Genomic DNA, 20,199 nt, shown 5'->3' with positions numbered 1-20,199 from the left:
GAGGAGTGGAACACCAGCCAGCAGCCAGAGCTAGATCTGGGTCCCAAGTCCCACTAGAGGGGCGCAGTGGAACGAGCCGTGGGGCGGAAAGCCTCGCGTGTAAGGCTGGAGGCATGCGAAGGACAGATCTCCCTTGGGGTGGGGGCGGCTTCAGCTGGGATCACAATATCCAGAGTGCCTTATTTTATTATTATTATTTTTTATATCCTCTTCAACCCTTCATCTTCAGCCATTCAGAACCCGACGTTAAGATGTCGGGAAGGAGATAAAGAGGATATTTTCCAAGATGGGCAAACTAAGGACCAGACTTTGAGACACACATATTTGTTGTCTTTGAGTCACTGGAGGTCTGGGTGGTTTCACATGGAATTGTTTTAGGAGCGGGGAGTTATCTGGTCCTGCAGTCTGGACTCTGATTCGGTGCACTAGGGGCTACCCAGGTCTTAGAACATTTGGCCACATCTGGAGAGAAGCAGAGAGCAGAGGGTGGGAGAGGTGCGTTCCTCAGAGGTGCTGTTTCGTTGGCCGTCTGACTTCCTGCAGCTGAAAGAGTGCTAAAGAAGGAAGTGTTCAGTGTGTAGGAGTGTGGGGCAACTGGGAGGTGAAGGGAAGAGATTGACAGCCGGGGCAGCATCCTGGGAGGGGCTTCTGATCCTCTGAGTATAGAGTGCTAAGACTGGGAGAGCAGTAAGCAGCACCCTCCACGCAGTTAATGGATGCCGGCAATGTTAAAAGTACTTTTCATTTCTCCCCTTACACTGTATGGAACTGCTGATTCTGATTGTGTTTTAGACTGTAAACAGGGTAAGTTCAGATGGTTTAGTTTCTTTCTGACTCACTGGATCTTCACAATCTTCAGAGGCAGCTCTTCCTATCTGCCTATTTTACAGATAAGAAGACAGAGGCCTGGAGAGGCTCACGACTTGCCAGCCATTCCAGGCCTTGTCAGAAATGGAGCTGGGATCTTAGTATTCAGGCAGTCTGATGCTAAGTCTGTTCTTTTGTGCCTGGCTCTGATACCCCTCTGGAAATACCCCTGTCTTCCAGGTCTTGGGGTATGTGAACAGGCACTAAGTGTAGCGCCATGCGATGTGTTATCAATGTACACTCAAAATGTTTCTTTCTGAAGTACATATTTTTTTTTCTCCTTGGATTCTTTCTCTGAAACCTTTGTTCAATTGAAAAGAAGATTAGGAATCAGGAGTTTTATTTTTACTTTTGCCTTTAGTTGTGTAATCTTGGGGCAAAGGAGTAAATCTTTTTGCTTTTTGACATGCTTGTTCTTTTTTTTTTTTTTTTTAAGATTTATTTTTATTACAAAGTCAGATATACAGAGAGAGGAGGAGAGACAGAGAGGAAGATCTTCCGTCCGATGATTCACTCCGCAAGTGAGCCACAATGGGCCGGTGCACGCCGATCCAATGCCGGGAACCAGGAACCTCTTCCGGGTCTCCCACGCGGGTGCAGGGTCCCAAAGCTTTGGGCCGTCCTCGACTGCTTTGCCAGGCCACAAGCAGGGAACTGGATGGGAAGTGGAGCTGCCGGGATTGGAACCAGCGCCCATATGGGATCCTGGGGCGTTCAAGGCAAGGACTTAAGCCGCTAGGCCACGCCGCCGGGCCCGACATGCTTGTTCTTGTACCCTTTGGATTTACAAAATGCGCTAATGGTGCAAGGGGAGAACATGGCAGGACCAAGTTTTTGAATGACTGTTTCCTGCTTGTAACTATCAGACTGTTTAATTAGTAGCAGGCTAATTTGGGTTTTCATTTAGGTTTTTTTTTTAAGATTTATTTATTTTTATTGCAAAGTCAGATATACAGAGAGGAGGAGAAACGGAGAGATAGATCTTCCGTCCGATGATTCACTCCCCAAGTGAGCCGCAACGGGCCGGTGCGCGCCGATCCGAAGCCGGGAACCTGGAACCCCCTCCAGGTCTCCCACACGGGTGCAGTGTCCCGATGCATTGGGCCGTCCTCGACTGCTTTCCCAGGCCACAAGCAGGGAGCTGGATGGGAAGTGGAGCAGCCGGGATTAGAACTAGCGACCCTATGGGATCCTAATGCGTGCAAAGCGAGGACTTTAATCACTACGCTATCATGCTGGGCCATTTCATTTAGTTTCTTAAGATTGGCATGATGAAGTATCGTGGCCAAGATGTTTTAAAAAACAAAAATTTATTTTGTCATAGTTGTGGAGGCTAGAACTGTGAGAAGTCAAGGTACTGACAGGGTAATTTCTTTAAAATTTTTTATTGTTTAATTTGAAAGTCAGAATTGAAGAGGGAAATGACAGCGAGGAAGATCGAGCTCTCGTCAGCTGGTTCACCCTGAGATGCTTGCCGTAGCCAGGGCGGGGCCGAGCTGAAGCTAGGAGCCAGGAGCTGCATCCAGGTCTCCCATTTGGGTGGCAGGAGCCCAAACAGTTGGATCACCTTCCGCTGCTTTTCCCAGGCCGTTAGCAGGGAGCTGGATTCAAAGTGGAGCAGCAGGGACACCGATCTATACCCATATAGGATGCTGGTGTTGTTGACAGTAGCTTTATCCACTACACCACAATGGCTGCCCCAGGTGGTTTCCTTCAAGGTCTCCCTCCTTGGCTTGTAGGGGGCCATCTCCTTCTTGTGTCCTCACCTGGCCCTTCCTCTCTGTCTGTGGGTTTTATTTCCACTGACAAGGAAACTGTATACAAGGATGCTTCAGAAGGTTTGTGGGGAAAACTGCATGTGTCTCAAAAATTTTGGCACCATGTTAAACTTTTATTTCTCATGATTTTTTGGAAGTATCCTCATTTTGGATTGGAGCTCACCCATTTGACCTCATTAAAAAAAAGATTTATTTATTTTTATTGGAAAAAGCCAGATATACAGAGAGGAGGAAGATCTTCCATCCATTGGTTCACTCTCCAAGTGGTTACAACAGCTGAAACTGAGCCAATCCAAAGCCAGGAGCCTAGAGCCTCTTCTGGGTCTCCCGTGCAGGTGCAGGGTCCCAAGGCTTTGGGCCATCCTTGACTGCTTTCCCAGGCCACAATCAGGGAGCTGGATGTGAAGTGGGGCCGCTGGGGTTAGAACCGGCGCCCATATGGGATCCCGGCATATTCAAGGCGAGGGCTTTAGCTGCTAGGCCACCGTGCCAGGCCCAACATTTGGCCTCGTGTTTGACCAGAGTGATATCATTAATGGTCCTTTCTCCAAACAGTCACATTCTGAGGTACCAGGAGTTAGGGTTTCAAACATAGTTTGGAATATGGAGGAACACAGTGTTATTTTTATTGCATTTTTCATTCATTTGTCTTTATTTCTGTTATAACCCTTATTAGATTATTTCTGTGTGTGAAGAAGAAAGGACACACAAAGGAAATGGGCTTTCTGGCAGGTCTGAATGAAAGAGATTTCAATGACTACTCCGTGAATGCCATTATTTTTGTTTGGGAAGACAGGTGTCTTCACAGACATTCAGAAGGCATGTGTTTCTAACAGCCGGAGACAGGAAATGCACTTCGTGTTGATGAGTTTGACGTTTCTTTGTGACTAAGTGGATGTAGATCCATTTGTATCTTAGGTAGTCACTGATCATTTGTAAACAGTGAATTGCCAGTAGGTGTTGGTGTGGAGGAAGGTGTGGAACACATTCCTGGGATGCTGGCTGACTGTGTGACCAGCTGACCTGGGAGGGATGTACCCGTCAGTATGTGGTCCCTGGAGGCTCATCCTGCAACTGCTTGGGACCTGGGGAAGCCCCAGTGGAGAGAGTGGCATCATCGAAGTCAGGTTGTTCTGGTAACAGCCTTTGTTCTTGAAGGCTTGTGGTGTAAAATGTCACCGAGAGTCATTTCTCAAATGACTTCCCGTGAACTGGTGAACCAGAAACACTGGGCTACAAAATGAAGTTCTGTTTTAATTTGGTAATTCACCAAGATTGCTGGTGAAGATCACGCTTGCTATCGTGCCATGTGGTAATCCACACTGTTTTTTGACTCCCCCCCCCCCCCAACTGTCAAGGCGTCGGAGATAGAAGGTGCTCTTAAGTTCAGTTTGTTTTCAAAAACTCCAGATCAAAACCAAGCAAAAACCCATCTAGGTTGTTTGGAAGAGGCAGCTAAACAGTCACACGAGGTTGGTCAGTTTTATCAGCGACTTGCAGCCCTCCCGGGCCTGACAGTTTCCTTTGTCATGCTGTAGTCTGTAGAGTAGCTGAAATAGTGCATTTTGCTTTCTGTAAACCACAAAGGGTAAATGCTTAAAAGAAACATGCTTAATTTTGCTTTATGTAAGCTGTTGATAAACTTTAGTTATGTTTCAGCACTGAGGTATTGTCCATTGTTTATATAGTTATAATAGAGGGCTTTACCAAAAATAAAACACAAAAACAAAACCCCTGGCATATGAGATGCCCTTTCTGAGTTCTGAATTCGCAGAAATTTCGATTCTGAAGTTGAAGGAGTTTCGTTTCAGTCTTTTGTTTTGGAAGCTGGGAGTTTTTATGATGTCACTGGAATTTAGTTTTTAGTACCTTCTGTGATTTTTCAAAGGTCACTGTGGACATTTTGTTTAGTTTATATTTCTATTAAGATGGAGCAGTTTTTTTTTTTGTCCTCTAGTACATAGTCCTTGGTATTTATGAAGTTTGGTAGATTTTCCTTTTGAGATCAGTGCTTATTGGTGGCTGCAGTTGATGTGGTTGAAGGTTTTTTTTCCTGTTCTGATTTTACTGTTTTCTTTAGGAAAATATGTATTCACATATATTTTTAAAATTCAAGTATTGTAAGAATTAGTATTGTCTAAATATTTATACCTTTTTCTATACCAAGAAGTCTCCAGTGTGACTGTTTCCATATTTCACCATTTCCTGACCTCTCTTTGTTTTCCTTTGTAGTTGCAGGAAGTCATTGTGTAGATGTTAAATAAACACACAGCGGACTGCTACTTAGCAAGTTGGTTTTTTAAGCCTGTTAATAATATCAAGAATTTTAACATCTTGTTAATTGGTAACATCTGATGCTTTAATTATCTAGCATAGAAAAATTTGACCTACCTGAAAGGTGTGAACAACTCTGCATTTCTGGTTTTTGGGATTGGCCAGAGGTTCAAAAGTCTGTTAATGGGAGAAATGTTTATGAGATTGCAATTCCCGGTTGCCTCGCTGTTTTTTCACTTTTGATCAGCTCTAACATATACTTTTCGCTTTCCATTTTGATTATCCTATAGAATTTATGTTTTGACAGTTACTAAAACTTGGCTAATAGAAAGCAAAACTAATCTGTTTTCTTTGACCTCCGGTCTTAATTCATAGTTGGCCCTATAGTATACATATTTTCTGAAGAGATTAATCATCTTAATTCATGGGCTCCCAAGATTTAAATGGATTTCAAAGAATGTGGCTGGGGCCAGCATTGTGGTGTAATGCTTTAAGCTGCCTCCTGCAATACTAGCCTCCTAATTGGGAGCTGATTTAAGTTCCAGCTGCCCTGTTTCTGAACTGTCTCTGCTGATGTGCCTGGGAAAGCAGCAGCAAGTGACCTGAATGCCCATACCATGCACATAGGAGACCCGGATGAAGCTCCTGGCTTCAGCCTGGCGCAGCCCAGGACAGTGTGTCCCCTTGGGGAGTGAAGTAGCAGGTGTACGACTTTCCCACTAATCCCCAATTCTGTCTTTCAAATAAATAAATAAAATAAATAAATATATTTTAAAAATATGTAGCTACCTTTCGGAGGGCAGTGAGGGAGTGTGCGGACGCCTCTTGCAGCAGAAGGAGCTATCTTAATCCCCTCCTCCATTTCGCGTGGTAACAATAAAGGCCGTTCATACTTGCAAAAAAAAAAAAAATATGTAGCTAATGTTTGGAACCCTGCTTCACCATTTTAGCTACATGACAATTCTTTTGTTGTTTTTCTTGCAGTTTTTCAACTATGGGGAGCTAGGGACCTCTTAAGACAGTCTAAATCACTGTAGGATAACTTTTTTTCCCTTACAGATTTTATTTAATTTTTACTGGAAAGTAAGATTTGCAGAGAGAAGGAGAGACAAAGAAAAAGCTCTTCCAAACTCTGGTTCACTACCCAAGTGGCCGCAATGGTTGGAACTGAGTAGATCCAAAGCCAGGAGCCAGGAGCTTTTTCTGGGTCCCCCACACAGGTGCAGGGTCCCAAGGCTTTGGGCCATCCTCTACTGTTTTCCCAGGCCACAAGCAGGGAGCTGGATGGGAAGTGGGAATGCTGGGACATGAACCGGCACCCATATGGGATCCCGACATGTGCAAAGTGAAGACTTCAGCCACTAGGCTACTGCACTGAGCCCTTGTGTGTTAGCTTCTAATTTTTTTTTTTTTAAGATTTATTCATTTTATTACAGCCAGATATACAGAGAGGAGGAGAGACAGAGAGGAAGATCTTCCGTCCGATGATTCACTCCCCAAGTGAGCCGCAATGGGCCGATGCACGCCAATCCGATGCCGGGAACCTGGAACCTCTTCCGGGTCTCCCACACGGGTGCAGGGTCCCAATGCATTGGGCTGTCCTCGACTGCTTTCCCAGGCCACAAGCAGGGAGCTGGATGGGAAGTGGAGCTGCCGGGATTAGAACCGGCGCCCATATGGGATCCCGGGGCTTTCAAGGCGAGGACTTTAGCCACTAAGCCATGCCGCCGGGCCCGCTTTTAATTTTTTCCACAGTTTAAAATTTTTTCTCCAACAGTTATTTGTTTTTACTTTAAATTTAATTTTAATTTTGATGTTGTTTATGTAGTTGACAAGGATGTAGGCCCATGAGAATTACTGATTAGGGTGTGGGGGAAGGACATTGGGACAAATGCTTCCAATTTTCCTTTTCTTCCCTTCTCTGCTGTATCCAGTGGGAAGGAGGGAGGAGAGAGGGTGGGAGAGTAGGTCGCTTCCAGTTGCCGAACTGCATCAGTCCCCAGGGATGGGGGATGTCCACTTCATGTCATCTTGGAAACCTTGATGTGGAGAAGAATGTTCTGAGGGTATTCCTTGAGTGGTTTTGACAGTTCTGAGATGCTGTTGGTTTCTCTGCTCCAGGATTGAGAACAGAATTCCATTGGCTGGCAGAATCCACCCCAGTGCATCCACTCACCCAGACACTTGCTCCCAAGGCTCCAGCCAGGAGAGTAGGACAACTTTTACCATTAGATAATTTTTACATGTCTTAGAATGAAAGCTGGTTCTTGGCAGCTCACTACCTTCTGGCCCTGAGTTTGCTTTTCAGGGTGACCCACAACACATGTAGTCCCTCCGGAGGGCAGTCCTGCAGCGTCCCTCAGTCTGTCAGCTTGCCTTTGTTTTTGCTTACTAGTGAAGATGGTGTAGAGAAATTCCTAGCCTGCTAATTGCAGAGTCAATAATGTATTTTATGCTCTGATTCCTGGCAAGTAAGCTATGTGTTGTGTTTGTATTTCTTAATTCACAGGCAGCTGAAAAAGCTGGATGAAGACAGTTTAACCAAACAACCAGAAGAAGTATTTGATGTCTTGGAGAAACTTGGTGAAGGGTGAGTGTGGAGGAAGTGGAGGGAGAAGAGTGGGTTCCGGTGTTTTGCCTGCTCCAGCACCAGGGGCGTAGGAACTTTTCTCAAGACAGTAATTCTTCCTGCCGAGGGTGGGAGGTAGATATACTGCTTGAAATGCCCTTTCTGCTTCTCCCAGCACTATTACGTCAGGCTTAGTGATTTCCACTTTTTAATGCCAAGGGCATCTGTTTCATTTCTTGTAGATTTTGTAGTTTGTATGACTTAGCTGTTTAACAGCACTTATTTCTTAAAAGTTTTTCAAATCAGTTTTATTTGATGGTCATAGCTACTGTTGCTACTGTTTTGTTTTTGTTTTTACAGAGATTTATATACTTATTTGAAAGGCAGAGTTTTACAGAGGGATTTTTTTTTCTAAATATATTTGTTTATTTGGAAGGCAAAGTCAGAGAGAAAGAGACAAAACAATTTCATCTGCTGGTTTACTCCCCTCCAAATGGCCACATGGCTGGGGCTAAGCTGGTCCTAAGTCAGGATCCAGGAACTTTTTCTGAGTCTCCTGCACAGGTGCAAGGGGCCAAGCTTGGGATATCTCTGCTACCTTCTCAGGCATATTAGAGAGGAGCTGGATTAGAAACGAAATTGCCTGGTCTTGAACTGGCGTATTCATGGGATGCTGGCAACACAGGCAGAGGCTTTACCTGTTAACACCACAGTGTTGGCCCTTGCTTACGGCTTCTGACCAACAATAGCTAGTTTCAGTGAAAAATTGTTATTCAGGGCCACTGCTGTGGGATAGCTGCAGCCACAGCCTGCAACCCCAGCATCTCACATAGGCCCTGGTTTGAGTCCTGGCTTTTCCACTTCTGATCCAGTTCCCTGCTAACGCACCTGGGAAAGTAGTGGAAGACAGACCCAAGTGCTTGGGCCCCTGCACCGCTGTTAGAGACTGGCACCCGGCTTTGCCCTGGCTGAGAAGAGTAGATGGAAGATCTTTATGTCCCCTCCCTGCCTCACCTACCCTGCCTCTACCTCTCTGTAACTCTGCCTTTCAAAATAAATAAATCTCGGGCCAGGCGCGATAGCACAGCAGCTGAAGTCCTTGCCTTGAACATGCCGGGATCCCATATGGGTGCTGGTTCTAATCCTGGTAGCCCTGCTTCCCATCCAGCTCCCTTCTTATGGCCTGGGAAAGCAGTAGAGGACGGCCCAAACCCTTGGGATCCTGCACTTGCGTGGGAAACCCGGAAGAGGTTCCTGGCTCCTGGCTTCAGATTGGCTCAGCTGCAGATGTTGCGGCCACTTGGGGAGTGAACCATCAAATGGAAGATCTTGTTCTCTGTATCTTCTCCTCTCTGTCTCTCCTCCTCTCTAACTTTCCAATAAAAATAAATAAATCTTTAAAAAGTTAAAAAAATAGGGCCTGGCACAGTAGCCTAGCGGCTAAAGTCCTCACCTTGAATGTGCCAGGATCCATATGGGCACCAGTTCTAATCCCGGCAGCCCTGCTTCCCATCCAACTCCCTGCTTTTGGACTGGGAAAGCAGTCGAGGATAACCCAAGGTCTTTGGACCCTGCACTCATGTGGGAGATCTGGAAGAGGCTCTATTCTCCTGGCTTTGGGTCAGTGCACCTCTGATCATTGTGGCCATGTGGGGAGTGAATCATTGGACGGAAGATCTTCCTCTCTGTCTCTTCTCCTCTCTGTTTATCTGAGTTTCTAATAAAAGTAAAACTTAAAAAATAATAATAGATGATTCAGCAATTTACTTATCACCTTTTAGCTGCCTGGATGCCCAGTGTGACAATTTCTTGTCTATCTTTCATAGAGTGAGTTTGTGTACTTGCAGGTAGGTATGGATGTGTGCCTGTCTCTCTCTCTCTCTGTGTTCTGAATGTCTTGGGAGCATGGCCAGTTCGAAAGAATACCTGACACATTAACTTTTTTTTTTTTAAATAACATTTTCATAGGCTCTGGGACTCTCCCATGACACATTAACTTCTAAAATCATACTATCTTAATGTCTCCATGCTCTTTAAAATCAGCTGTTACCTGTTGCTTGATTATTTAGGTTCTGTTGTTATTTAGGCTTAATAGAGAGGTGTGATTATGTTAAACCCAATCCTGGAATATGTATAATAGTTTCTCATTGAAGAAAATCGTGGTTAACTTTTTGAGATCAAGCGGAAAAGGGAAGAGAAGGATGACCCCAGCTTTGCTGGCCCACGACAAGCCTGAAGAGAATCTGAAGACTCCAGCTGGCGGACATCATTACAGGTATGGACGTGGCGCTTGCTCTGCATCCCTCACCTGTCAGCTGCAGCCTTAGCCTGGCATCTCTTTCCTCGAGGCCATGAGTCCCTTCATCCAACAACACTCAGAAGTCTTACACGTGTAGTGAAATATAGATGGGTAGGTCTAATTACCTGGATAACTTTTTTTTTTTCATTTTTAATGAAAGTACCTTGCAGTAGTGCAATCACACAAACTTGAACTGAATCCTTGCTGTACTCTACATTAGTTATAATGAACAAGTGGGCTTGAGGAACTTGATTCATATTTTGAAGCCTCATGATTCTTATCTATAAAATGCAGATAAAAATATTGCCTACCTCATTGAGTTACTGCAGACATTACTTGCAATAGTAGAAATAAAGGACTGGGGACAGTGCTTGTCACAGCACTCAGCAGCTTGCAACTGTTATTAATTACAGCATTTTAAAAAAAGATTTAGTTAGACAGAGAGAGGAGATAGAGAAAGATCGTCCATCTGCTGGTTCGCTCCCCAAGTGGCTGCAATAGCCAGAGCTGAGATAATCTGAAGCCAGGAGCTGGGAGCTTCTTCCAGGTCTCCCACGTGGTACAGGGTCCCAAGGCTTCGGGCCATCATGGACTGCTTTTCTAGGCCACAAAAAGGGAGCTGGATGGGAAGTGGAACAGCTGAAATATGAACCGGCCCCCATATGGGATCGTGGCAGATATAAGGCAAGGATTTAGCCACTAGGCTATTATGCCAGGCCCTTTCTGAGGCACTTTTCAGATCTCTTGTTGAATCAGCATTATTTTTTTTTAATTAATGATTCTAAATGTTTATTGCTTAATGATTAAAATGATAAGCACACAACTTCTCCGTTGCCATTACACAGGGAAAATTATGGATTAGTTTTGGCATTCCTGATGAAAATAAGGTTCTGTAACTTCTCATTCAAATTATTCCAATTGACCTTGTTTTTTTAAGAAAGCAGATATATTCTTGACATCCTTTGTATAATAAAAAGCAACGTGGAGGGGCTGGCAGGGTGGCATAGCAGGCTAACCCTCAGCCCTAGTGCTGGCATCCCATGTGGGCACTCGTTCATGTCCTAGGTGCTCCACTTTCCAAGCACCTCCCTGCTTATGACCTGGAAAAGCAGTAGGGGATGGCCAAACCCCTTAGGCTCCTGCACTTACATGGGAGACCTGAAGAAGCTCCTGGCTCCTGGCTTTGGATTGGTTTTCTTACCATTGTGGCCATTTGGGGAGTAAATCAGCAGATGGAAGATCTTTCTGTCTCTCCTGCCTCTAGCATTCCATTTTTTTAAAAGATCTATTTTTTTTTTAAGTTGACATTAAATTTTAAAGCAGAAATAGGTTTTCTTTTTTTTTTAAGATTTATTTTTATTACAAAGTCAGATATACAGAGAGGAGGAGAGACAGAGAGGAAAATCTTCCATCTGATGCTTCACTGCCCAAGTGAGCTGCAACGGCTGGTGCTGCGCTGATCCGAAGCTGGGAACCTGGAACCTCTTCCGGGTCTCCCACACGGGTGCAGTGTCCCAATGCATTGGGCCATCCTCGACTGCTTTCCCAGGCCACAGACAGGGAGCTGGATGGGAAGTGTAGCTGCCGGGATTAGAACCGGTGCCCATATGGGATCCTGGGGCTTTCAAGGCGAGGACTTTAGCCGCTAGGCCACGCCGCCCGGCCCAGAAATAGGTTTTCTTATAGACGGCCAGAATATTGGGTTTGGGAAATATCAAAAAGAAAACAATGGAGATATAATATAAGGAGAAAGTGAACTAATTATTATTTGTTATTTTTTCAATTGTGTTTCAGATGTTTGTGTATCTTCAACAAGGAACTCCGAAATTTCCCTATGATGATGTCTCCAGGGAGCAAGCATCAGCTTCGGACCATTTTTCTCTTGCTCTCACCGTATTCCTCTTTTGAATGATGCTATGGATGCTTGGATTTTTGTTATCTCTACGTAACAAACCTGAATAGGCATCGTTTAATGAGCAAGGCTTGGAAGCCCTTAACTGCACTTTCTTGTCAATTGCTGCTGCTGTGTTGTCCTTATGTTGATGTGGAGACAGATCAGATTGTGAACTCTGACGGGCCTGTGTCTTGAAATGAGCTCCAGATAATGGACTCAGAGGATGCATTCATTCTGGGTGTTGAGGAGATCGTGTGTATTTGTGGTGCAGTAAGCCAACGCTCCAGACCAAGATGAGAACAGAGTGGATGGGAAATGTCTGCGTTGGAACCTACCACCGTTTTCATTCTATTGTACAAGTAGCTTTTTTTTTTTTTTTTAACGCATTTGCTCATTTAAATTTTTGGCATGGGATGGTTGCCCAATGTTTTGTAGCTCATGAGTGGTGGTGTTAACTTGATTAGCTTCGGCTCAGATGCTGTATTTCTGTTGAGCTAAACTGATTCTACAGTGATCCTTGTGTGAACCACCTACTTTATCATCTTTGTTCCTGGCTATCAAAATTCATTGAATCATTTAATTTTGTTTTAGAGAATCCAGTCTTCTGTGATTTCATTATAAGAGAGTCTGAAGAATAGCTGAAGTCTTTTTACCTCCTCTACAGGTTACTATTAATGCAGGATGTGGAATCATGAATCCTAATTTTTCAAATCAGAATTGGAGTTTTATTTGCATATGGGGAGGTTAAGAGACTATTGTGGCCAAGATATCAGGGTGAGCTCAGGCAGAGATCTTTCTGTTTCTCAGGTTGAAGCATAATGAAAGTTAATTGTTTTAAATGTAAGCAGTCATAGCCAGCTATACATCAGGGAAAGAAATAGTTGTCTAATAATGAGAGGAAGGAAGCACATGCCCTGTACGCAGTGGGGGATTGCAGTTGACTTCCTGCATGAAGTTGTGCCTGAGGCCAGCCTTCTTATCTGTGATTCATGCTGAAATACATTTGCCTCACAACCACTAGAAATCGCTATATGCTTGTGGGGAAAAAGCAAAGCTGTATTCTGACAGTAGCAACTGGATTTGCCTTGTATTCACGTGTGGTATCCTGAAGGTTAACCCTTCCCCAAACCTCCCTCATTTCTAACGTCAGACTTGTTGTAGGTTGTACAGCCCAAGTGAGTGAGCAGAGGGAACCAGAAGCTGTGTAGTAGTAAATGTTGTATAGAAGATGGTTATTCAAAATGTGATAAAGTCCATCCAGAGATAACTGCTTCCTGAAATAATCCGCAGATGTAACCTGTAGGAGTTCACAGCCAAGGAAACAAAAACAATGTAGCAATCTGTGCAGACATTTAATATACTTAGAATCTTTTGAAAGATGATTGGAGGAAATAACACCCTTGAAAGATCACCGGCTTGTTAGCATGAATAGTTAATCCAGTGAAAATTAAACATTAGGAATTTTGACAATGAAGCTATAATTGAAGTTTTGAATTTGGGAAACAGTAAACTAGATAAGCTGAAAAGAATTTGTTAACTGAAATATAGAAATGAGACTGATCACAAAAGAGACTCATCATAACATACAAAACAAATATAGTGTTGGAAATTATGAAGACAGCATGAAGTACAATATGGATTCAGTAGAAATTCTGGAAACAGTAAAAGGGATAAAGAAATGAAATATTCAAAGAAATAATGCTGTGAATTTCCCTTTCTGGAAGAAGGGCACAAATCCTTGGACTGAAGACCTTGTACCAAATAAAATTACTCAGAATAAAATTATAGGATGTTAAAGAGGAAATTTGCAAAGCTGTGGAGAGACATTGTCTATGAAAAATGCCAGTCCAGTGAAAGCAGGCTTCTCAGCGACCATGGGTCTGGAAAACTGCAGAGGAAAGTGCTGAGGACAAGTTATTATCATGTTTTAAACATGTATTTTATTGCAAAGTCAGTTATACAGAGAGGAGGAGAGACAAAGTGAAAGATCTTCTGTCCGATGACTCATTCCCCAAGTGACCTCACAAACCAGATCTCCGATCTGAAGCCAGGAGCCTGGAACCTCCTCCGGGTCTCCCATGTGGATGCAGGGTCCCAAGGCTTTGGGCCATCCTCTACTGGTTTCCCAGGCCACAAGCAGGGAGCTGGATGGGAAGCAGGGCTGCCAGGATTAGAACCAGCACCCATATGGGATCCTGATGCGTTCAAGGCGAGGACTTTAGCCACTAGGCTACCATGCCAGGCCCAGGACAAGCTATTTCTAAAGAATTCTGTATGGTCTATGTGTCGTTCCAGAGTGAAGTTGGAAGTAAAGACATTTATCAACATGGGATCCAGTTTATCAAGAATGTCTTTAGATTGGATAATCCCACTGACAGTGGATTATCAATGAGGTGTTTAATAGGTAGATAATAAATCTAGGGGTAAGAAATCCTCGGAGTGGTTAACTGACTTGATAATGGTTGGCACCTTGGCAGTTTTCATGGTTTAAAGATAGCTGTTACTAAGTTTAGCACCATCCTTCATGTGATGGTAATAAAAGCAGGAAGGGAACTGACAGGTGGAAATGGCCTTGGCTTACTAGGCAAGATCTTCCTCAGAAACCCTTTGGCACAATCCTCAAATTTTGTTGGCCAGAACTGGCAAAATGTAAGATTTCTGTTCCTGGCTTGGACTACTATGATTTATCAGGTTGGATGAAAAACATTGCCACCCTAACAAATCAGGATAGTTTCAACGAAGAAGGAGGAGTCCTAGTTGGGTCTTCCACACATCATCAATAGTCACCTTCTCTCATAGTTTTTTTTTTAAGCATATTACCTTCATAATGAGTAATTTTGAAACATAAATTAATGTGAAAGACAACATTAGAGTGAGAGTGAGCATGCTATATCTTCCATCCACTGGTTCACTGCCCAGATGACCGCAGTGGCTGGGACTGAACCAGGGTAAGGCCAGGATCCTGGGACTCCATCTGGTCTCCCGTGTGGGTGATAGGATCCCACACATTTGGGCCATCTTCTGTTGCTTCCCCAGAAGACAGCATACTCAGTATTCACAACAGCCACCTGGCTTTCCAGTGAAAATGTAATCTATGTAAGGACAAGATGATACCTTGTTTTGATTAAATGTAGTGTCTTTAGTTTGTATTGTCATTTTATTTATGAGCAAATTGAGGTGAAAAAGGTTAATGCTGTGTCCATAAATGATAGTTGATATGGAGTCATGGTAGGACTCAAAACCTAATTCTTCATATTTTATAGCTAATGTTCTTTTTTTTATGGTTCTTCACTAATTTTTTTTTAAATGTTATTAATGATGCTGCTTACCTAGTTGATCAGGGGATAGTGGGTAGCAGCCTTGTTTACACATTTTCTTCTTCCCATATAGGGGGGAGAGGGAGATACAAGAGGAGAAGCCACGCCCAGCATCCCACCACCATAGCTAATGTTCTTATAACCCCCAAATGGGGTGGATAGATGCATTTATTTATTATTTTGATAATAGGCTTTTAAGGAAAGATGGAATAGAGGTAAAAATAATTTGTCCTATTCACCCGATGCTAGAAGTAGTTTTCCTAATATTTTAAGCATTAGTGCAAGGTAAAAGGAACAAAGTGGCTTAGAGATACCAAAATGGATACAGAATGAATACTTCCATGTGGCATTCTAGTCTAGTTGTGGGAAACACACGAGTGTATTCAGATCTCTGGACTGACTGCTTCTCACATGACATTGGACAAATTAGGCACCTCTCTGTAAAGTAGGAACAATCAATCATTCATTCCTCATCTTTTTTCTTTTTTTTTTTTGTTACATCGACTGAGATGATAAGGCTTTTAGCACCTGTCCATTATGTAATGATTACTTCACAGTAACTCATTCATTAATGTTTATATGTGATATTTTTAAGGTGCTGTTTGGTGATACTTGTCTTGGTAGGTTTTCCCTTCTGAAATACTTTATACTTTAGGCTTCTGAGGTTTTTTTTTTTTGTTATTGTTGTTTTATAAGTACAGCTAAGTGTGCGTGTCTTGGGCATGCAGGGATAAAATCAGAACTGTGAGCTGCTTGTGTTTTACCGCTCAATATCTCTCGCCTTGCTTTGCTTTTGTCAATATGCTCTTCCTTCAACTTCTAGGTCCTATGGCAGTGTATATAAAGCCATTCATAAAGAGACTGGGCAGATTGTTGCTATTAAACAAGTTCCCGTGGAATCAGATCTGCAGGAAATAATTAAGGAAATCTCCATAATGCAGCAGTGTGACAGGTAAGGCAAGCAGGGTTCCTGGGGAAAGAACATGGTTTGGAATTTTCTGTCATTTAGAGCTTGGTGCTGGAGACTCATTCATCTAAATGTTTTGCAAAAGAAAGGGTTCTATGGAATCATTATGCATATTCCTTTTAGAAAAAAATTAGATGAGAAAGTTTTTATGCCTTTGCAGCACACGTATTAAAGTTTCTGTTTGTGCGTGGTCCCTCCCTGCCCCAGCTCCAAGCCCTTACAGAAACTCGGAAGAAGAGGCAGAAGGTGGCATTAGCTTTTTTTTTTTCCTTCTTTGTTGATAGTGATCTCTTTGACTTCCTGTTGAGAAAATACTTGTGCCAACAGCAGAGAGAGCGTTCATATACTTTTTAGCTTTAGAAATCATGAAAAATATCAGACACAGTTTTGAAAAGAGATACTTATTTCTATGTTACTGTTCTTTTCACACAAAAACAAATTATTCAAACTAAGAATAGTTAAGTATGTTCTTTTTGAGGAACTAAGATTTGTCAGATACTGTAACCAGGAAGTCAGGCCAAAAGGCAACCACAGAAAAGCGTGTGGTTTGCTCTGAAATTCCGTGACAACATGGGCTGGTCACCATGATGGAACAGGCTTCCCCAGCACTGTTTAGATTTAAAAACAAACAAACAAACACAAAAACAGAGTTTAGGACCCACTGTAGTCAATTAGAAGGGGAGAAAACATTTTAATCTGGTAGCTGGCAACACTCATTCTTCTGAAACCTTTTTTTTTTTTTAAAGATTTATTTATTTTTATTGGAAAGGCAGATTTACAGAAAGGAGGAGAAACAAAGAGAAAGATCTTTCATCTGCTGGTTCACTCCTCACATGGTCATAATGATCAGAGCTGAGCCTATCCCAAAGTCAGGAACCAGGAGCCTCTTCTGGGTCTCCCGTGTGGGTGTAGGATCCCAAGGCTTTGGACTGTCTTTTACTGCTTTCCCAGGCCACAAGCAGGAAGCTGGATGAGAAATAGGGCAGCTAGGACGTGAACTGGTGCCCATCTAGGATGCTGGTACTGCAAGGCTGAGGGTTAGCCAGTTGAGCCAACATACCGGCCCTGCTGAAGCCTTTTGGAGCAGCAACTCATCTTGGTATTTCTCTTACATAAAAACCGTTAGCGCAAGTGCCACTACCCCACAGGGAGCTTGTCCTGGGATCCTTAAGGCCCCCAGATTGGTTCTGAATGTTCCTATATCTTTTCTCCTTCCATGACTTTGGTTTTTCTGTTTTTCTGCTCAGTAGATAAAACCCTGATTTTTCTTGAGTGGTGGGCAAGATTTAACCAGCAGTTTTCCTTTTCTTTCATTATAAAAAACATTATGGAAGCTCTTCCTAGTTGGTCAGTTGGGACTTTGCCATTTCTGAGAGACTGCACAGGAGCTGTGTTCCAAACAGGGTACAGAAATGTGTAACTAGAGAATGGAAAGGTTTGGGCCTGGTATGGTGGCCAAGTGGCTAAAATCCTTGCCTTGAACACGCCGGGATCCCATATGGGCACCAGTTCTAATCCCGGCAGCTCCACTTCCCATCCAGCTCCCTGCTTGGGCCTGGGAAAGCAGTCAAGGACAGCCCAAAGCCTTGGGACCCTGTGCCCGCATGGGAGACCCGGAAGAGGTTCCAGGTTCCTGGCATCGGATCGGCGCGCACCGGCCCGTTGCGGCTCACTTGGGGAGTGAATCATCGGACGGAAGATCTTCCTCTCTGTCCCTCCTCTCTCTCTGTATATCTGGCTGTAATAAAATGAGTAAATCTTTAAAAAAATATATTTATTTATTTTTATTATAAAGGCAGATATGGAGAGACAGAAGAAAAGATCTTTTTTTTAAAGATTTATTATTATTTTTTTATTTGGAAAGGCAGATCTGCAGACAGAAGGAGAGAAAAGATCTTCCACCTACTGGTTCACTCCCCAAGTGGACACAATGGCTGGGGCTGAAACCGGGAACCAGAAGCTTCTTCTGGTCTCCCATGCAGGTTCAGGGTCCTAAGGCCTTGGGCTATCCCCGACTGCTTTCCCAAGCCACAAGCAGGGAGCTGGATGGGAAGTGGAGCAGCTGGGTCATGCATGGTACCCATACTGGGTGCTGATGCTTGAAGGTTGAGGATGAGCTTCTTGGACCATTGTGTTGGACCCTTATTTTGAAGTTCTACTCTGCATACTGTTTTTCAGCCTGCTTTTAAGAAAGACTATTGTGTTATCAAATAGTCCTCTAACATTTTTCATGACTCATGATGTCTTGCTATATGGATACATCCTATTTCTTAATCTCCGTCATGGAAAAATTGGCTCTTAGATAGTCTCTAAAATTTTCACTTTTACTAACGGTACTATGAAAGTAACTTTCTACACATCTTTACTTCTTCTTCTGAAGATAAATTATAGAATTAAATGTCCTTAAAGGGTTTACCCATTGTTTGTACTTTTGTCAGGCATTAGTCTCCAGAAAAGTGATACTGTTTCACATTCTTATCCATTCTTATCAGGAGGTTGCTCATTTTAACTTCAAATATGAAAATTAAACTTTTGAGATGAACTGGTTGAACATTTAACACTGTGACTGCTGGGGATGTTTGAAGCCTGTTTTGTTGATTTACATTGTCTTTTTCTCTAGCCCTCATGTAGTCAAATATTATGGCAGTTATTTTAAGAACACAGACTTGTGGATTGTTATGGAGTACTGTGGGGCTGGTTCTGTGTCTGATATCATTCGATTACGAAATAAAACGGTAAGTTTACTTGTTAGACCCTGAAGCTGAGCAAGTGTCCCCTGTAGTGTCATTTCCTGAGCATTTGGCTTATGTGTGTTCTGCTACCGTATCTAGACAAGCATCTGTCACATGGCTTCTTTTCTGCAGTTCTTTCTTCTCCATTACTCTTTCATGCCTCTGAAGCATGGTAATTTTACTATCAGATCAGTCTAATAATTTTTAGCATACTTTTTCTTACTGGGAAGAAAGATGACTCAAATATTGGCTATAGTGTGAATTTTAAATATTTAAATTTAGATTTCGATTTCTTCCTATTATGTTCACAGATTTAACTTCCTCTGCTTTCTGTTGTTCAGAGTAATCCCATTATGAGATATTATTCATGGTTACTTTTGTGCAGTAAGTAATGCTTTTTGCTGGAATAGGACCTAGGAGTCATAGTTTCTAATAGTAGTACACTTTCCAGTAGGCTATTGAAAAGAAAATTAATGATAACTAGAAAAGATATAGTAGATAGTGATTTCTTTATGAAGAAAATGGATAAAGATGAAGTAATGGTAAAATGGTGGAGAATGCTTGGTAGGCTGGGCTATTTTTTTTTCTTTTTGTCTATTTTAATTTGGGGGCTATTTTTTTTTTGTTTTTCTTTTTAGATTTATTTTTTTATTGAAAAGAATTAACAGAGAGAGGGGGAGAAAAAAGAAAGAGATCTTCCATCCACTGCTTCCCTTGCCAGGTGGCTGCAGTGGCCAGGACTGAGTCAGGTTGAAGGCACTCGTCTACATTTTCTTCTAGGTCTGCCTTGTGGGTGGCAGAGTCTCAAACCCTTGGGCCATCTTGTGCTGTTTTTCCCAGGCCATTTGCATGGAACTGGATTGGAAGATCTGAGACACTATCCAGTTCCCAGGTGGGATCATGTTGTCACAGGTGGTAACTTTTCCCACCATACTGAAACACCAGTCCCTAGATGGGCTACTTTAGAGCAATGAATGATTGGATCACTCAGAAGGGACAACATTTGAAGATTTATGTATTTTTTTTTTTTTTTTGGAAAGGCGGATATACAAAGAGGAGGAGAGACAGAGAGGAAGATCTTTTGTCTGATGGTTCACTCCTGAAGTGACCACAATGACTGGAGTTGAGCCCACCCGAAGCCAGGAGCCAGGAGCTATTCCAGGTCTCCCACATGGGTGCAGGGTCCTAAGGCTTTGGGCTGTCCCTGACTGCTTTTTCAGGCCACAAGCAGGGAAGCTAGATGAGAAACAACGCTGCCAGGATTAGAACCGGTGACCATATGGGATCCTGGTGTGTGCAAGGCGAGGACTTTAACCACTATGCTATCACGCCTGGCCCAAAGGACAACATTTGAAATATGAGGAAACCATAAAGAGTCTTAAAAGTCCTTGCATACTTTTTTTATAATACCCTTTTTTCCATGAACTTTTTTGAAGACCACCCCCAACAGACTTAAATGAATTCAGACTCCTGAAGGAACAGTTTAGGTGGGGCATGATCAG

General features: G+C 43.0%; 1 protein-coding gene and 1 long non-coding RNA gene across 3 annotated transcripts in view; both read left to right on the top strand.

Annotated features, from left to right (window-relative positions):
- Positions 1 to 20,199, top strand: part of STK4 (serine/threonine kinase 4) — a 67,532-nt gene that overhangs the window by 543 nt on the left and 46,790 nt on the right. The window contains exons 2-4 of one of the 2 annotated variants that reach the window (XM_004585841.3): positions 7,429 to 7,509; positions 15,822 to 15,950; positions 18,586 to 18,700. In XM_004585841.3, coding sequence (XP_004585898.1) covers positions 7,429 to 7,509; positions 15,822 to 15,950; positions 18,586 to 18,700 — 325 coding nt within the window. Of the gene's footprint in view, positions 1 to 7,428; positions 7,510 to 15,821; positions 15,951 to 18,585; positions 18,701 to 20,199 lie in introns of those variants that run through there. The other variant, XM_058679827.1, reaches the window with a different exon arrangement.
- LOC131483009 (uncharacterized) lies at positions 9,412 to 14,982 on the top strand. The gene is made up of 2 exons (XR_009247482.1): positions 9,412 to 9,763; positions 11,582 to 14,982. It is a non-coding gene; the product is annotated as an uncharacterized LOC131483009 (long non-coding RNA).

The sequence above is a fragment of the Ochotona princeps genome, chromosome 22 (genome assembly GCF_030435755.1).
Source record: "Ochotona princeps isolate mOchPri1 chromosome 22, mOchPri1.hap1, whole genome shotgun sequence".
In the NCBI taxonomy this organism is placed as follows: Eukaryota; Metazoa; Chordata; class Mammalia; order Lagomorpha; family Ochotonidae; genus Ochotona; species Ochotona princeps.
This window is presented reverse-complemented; position numbering and strand designations above follow the sequence as displayed.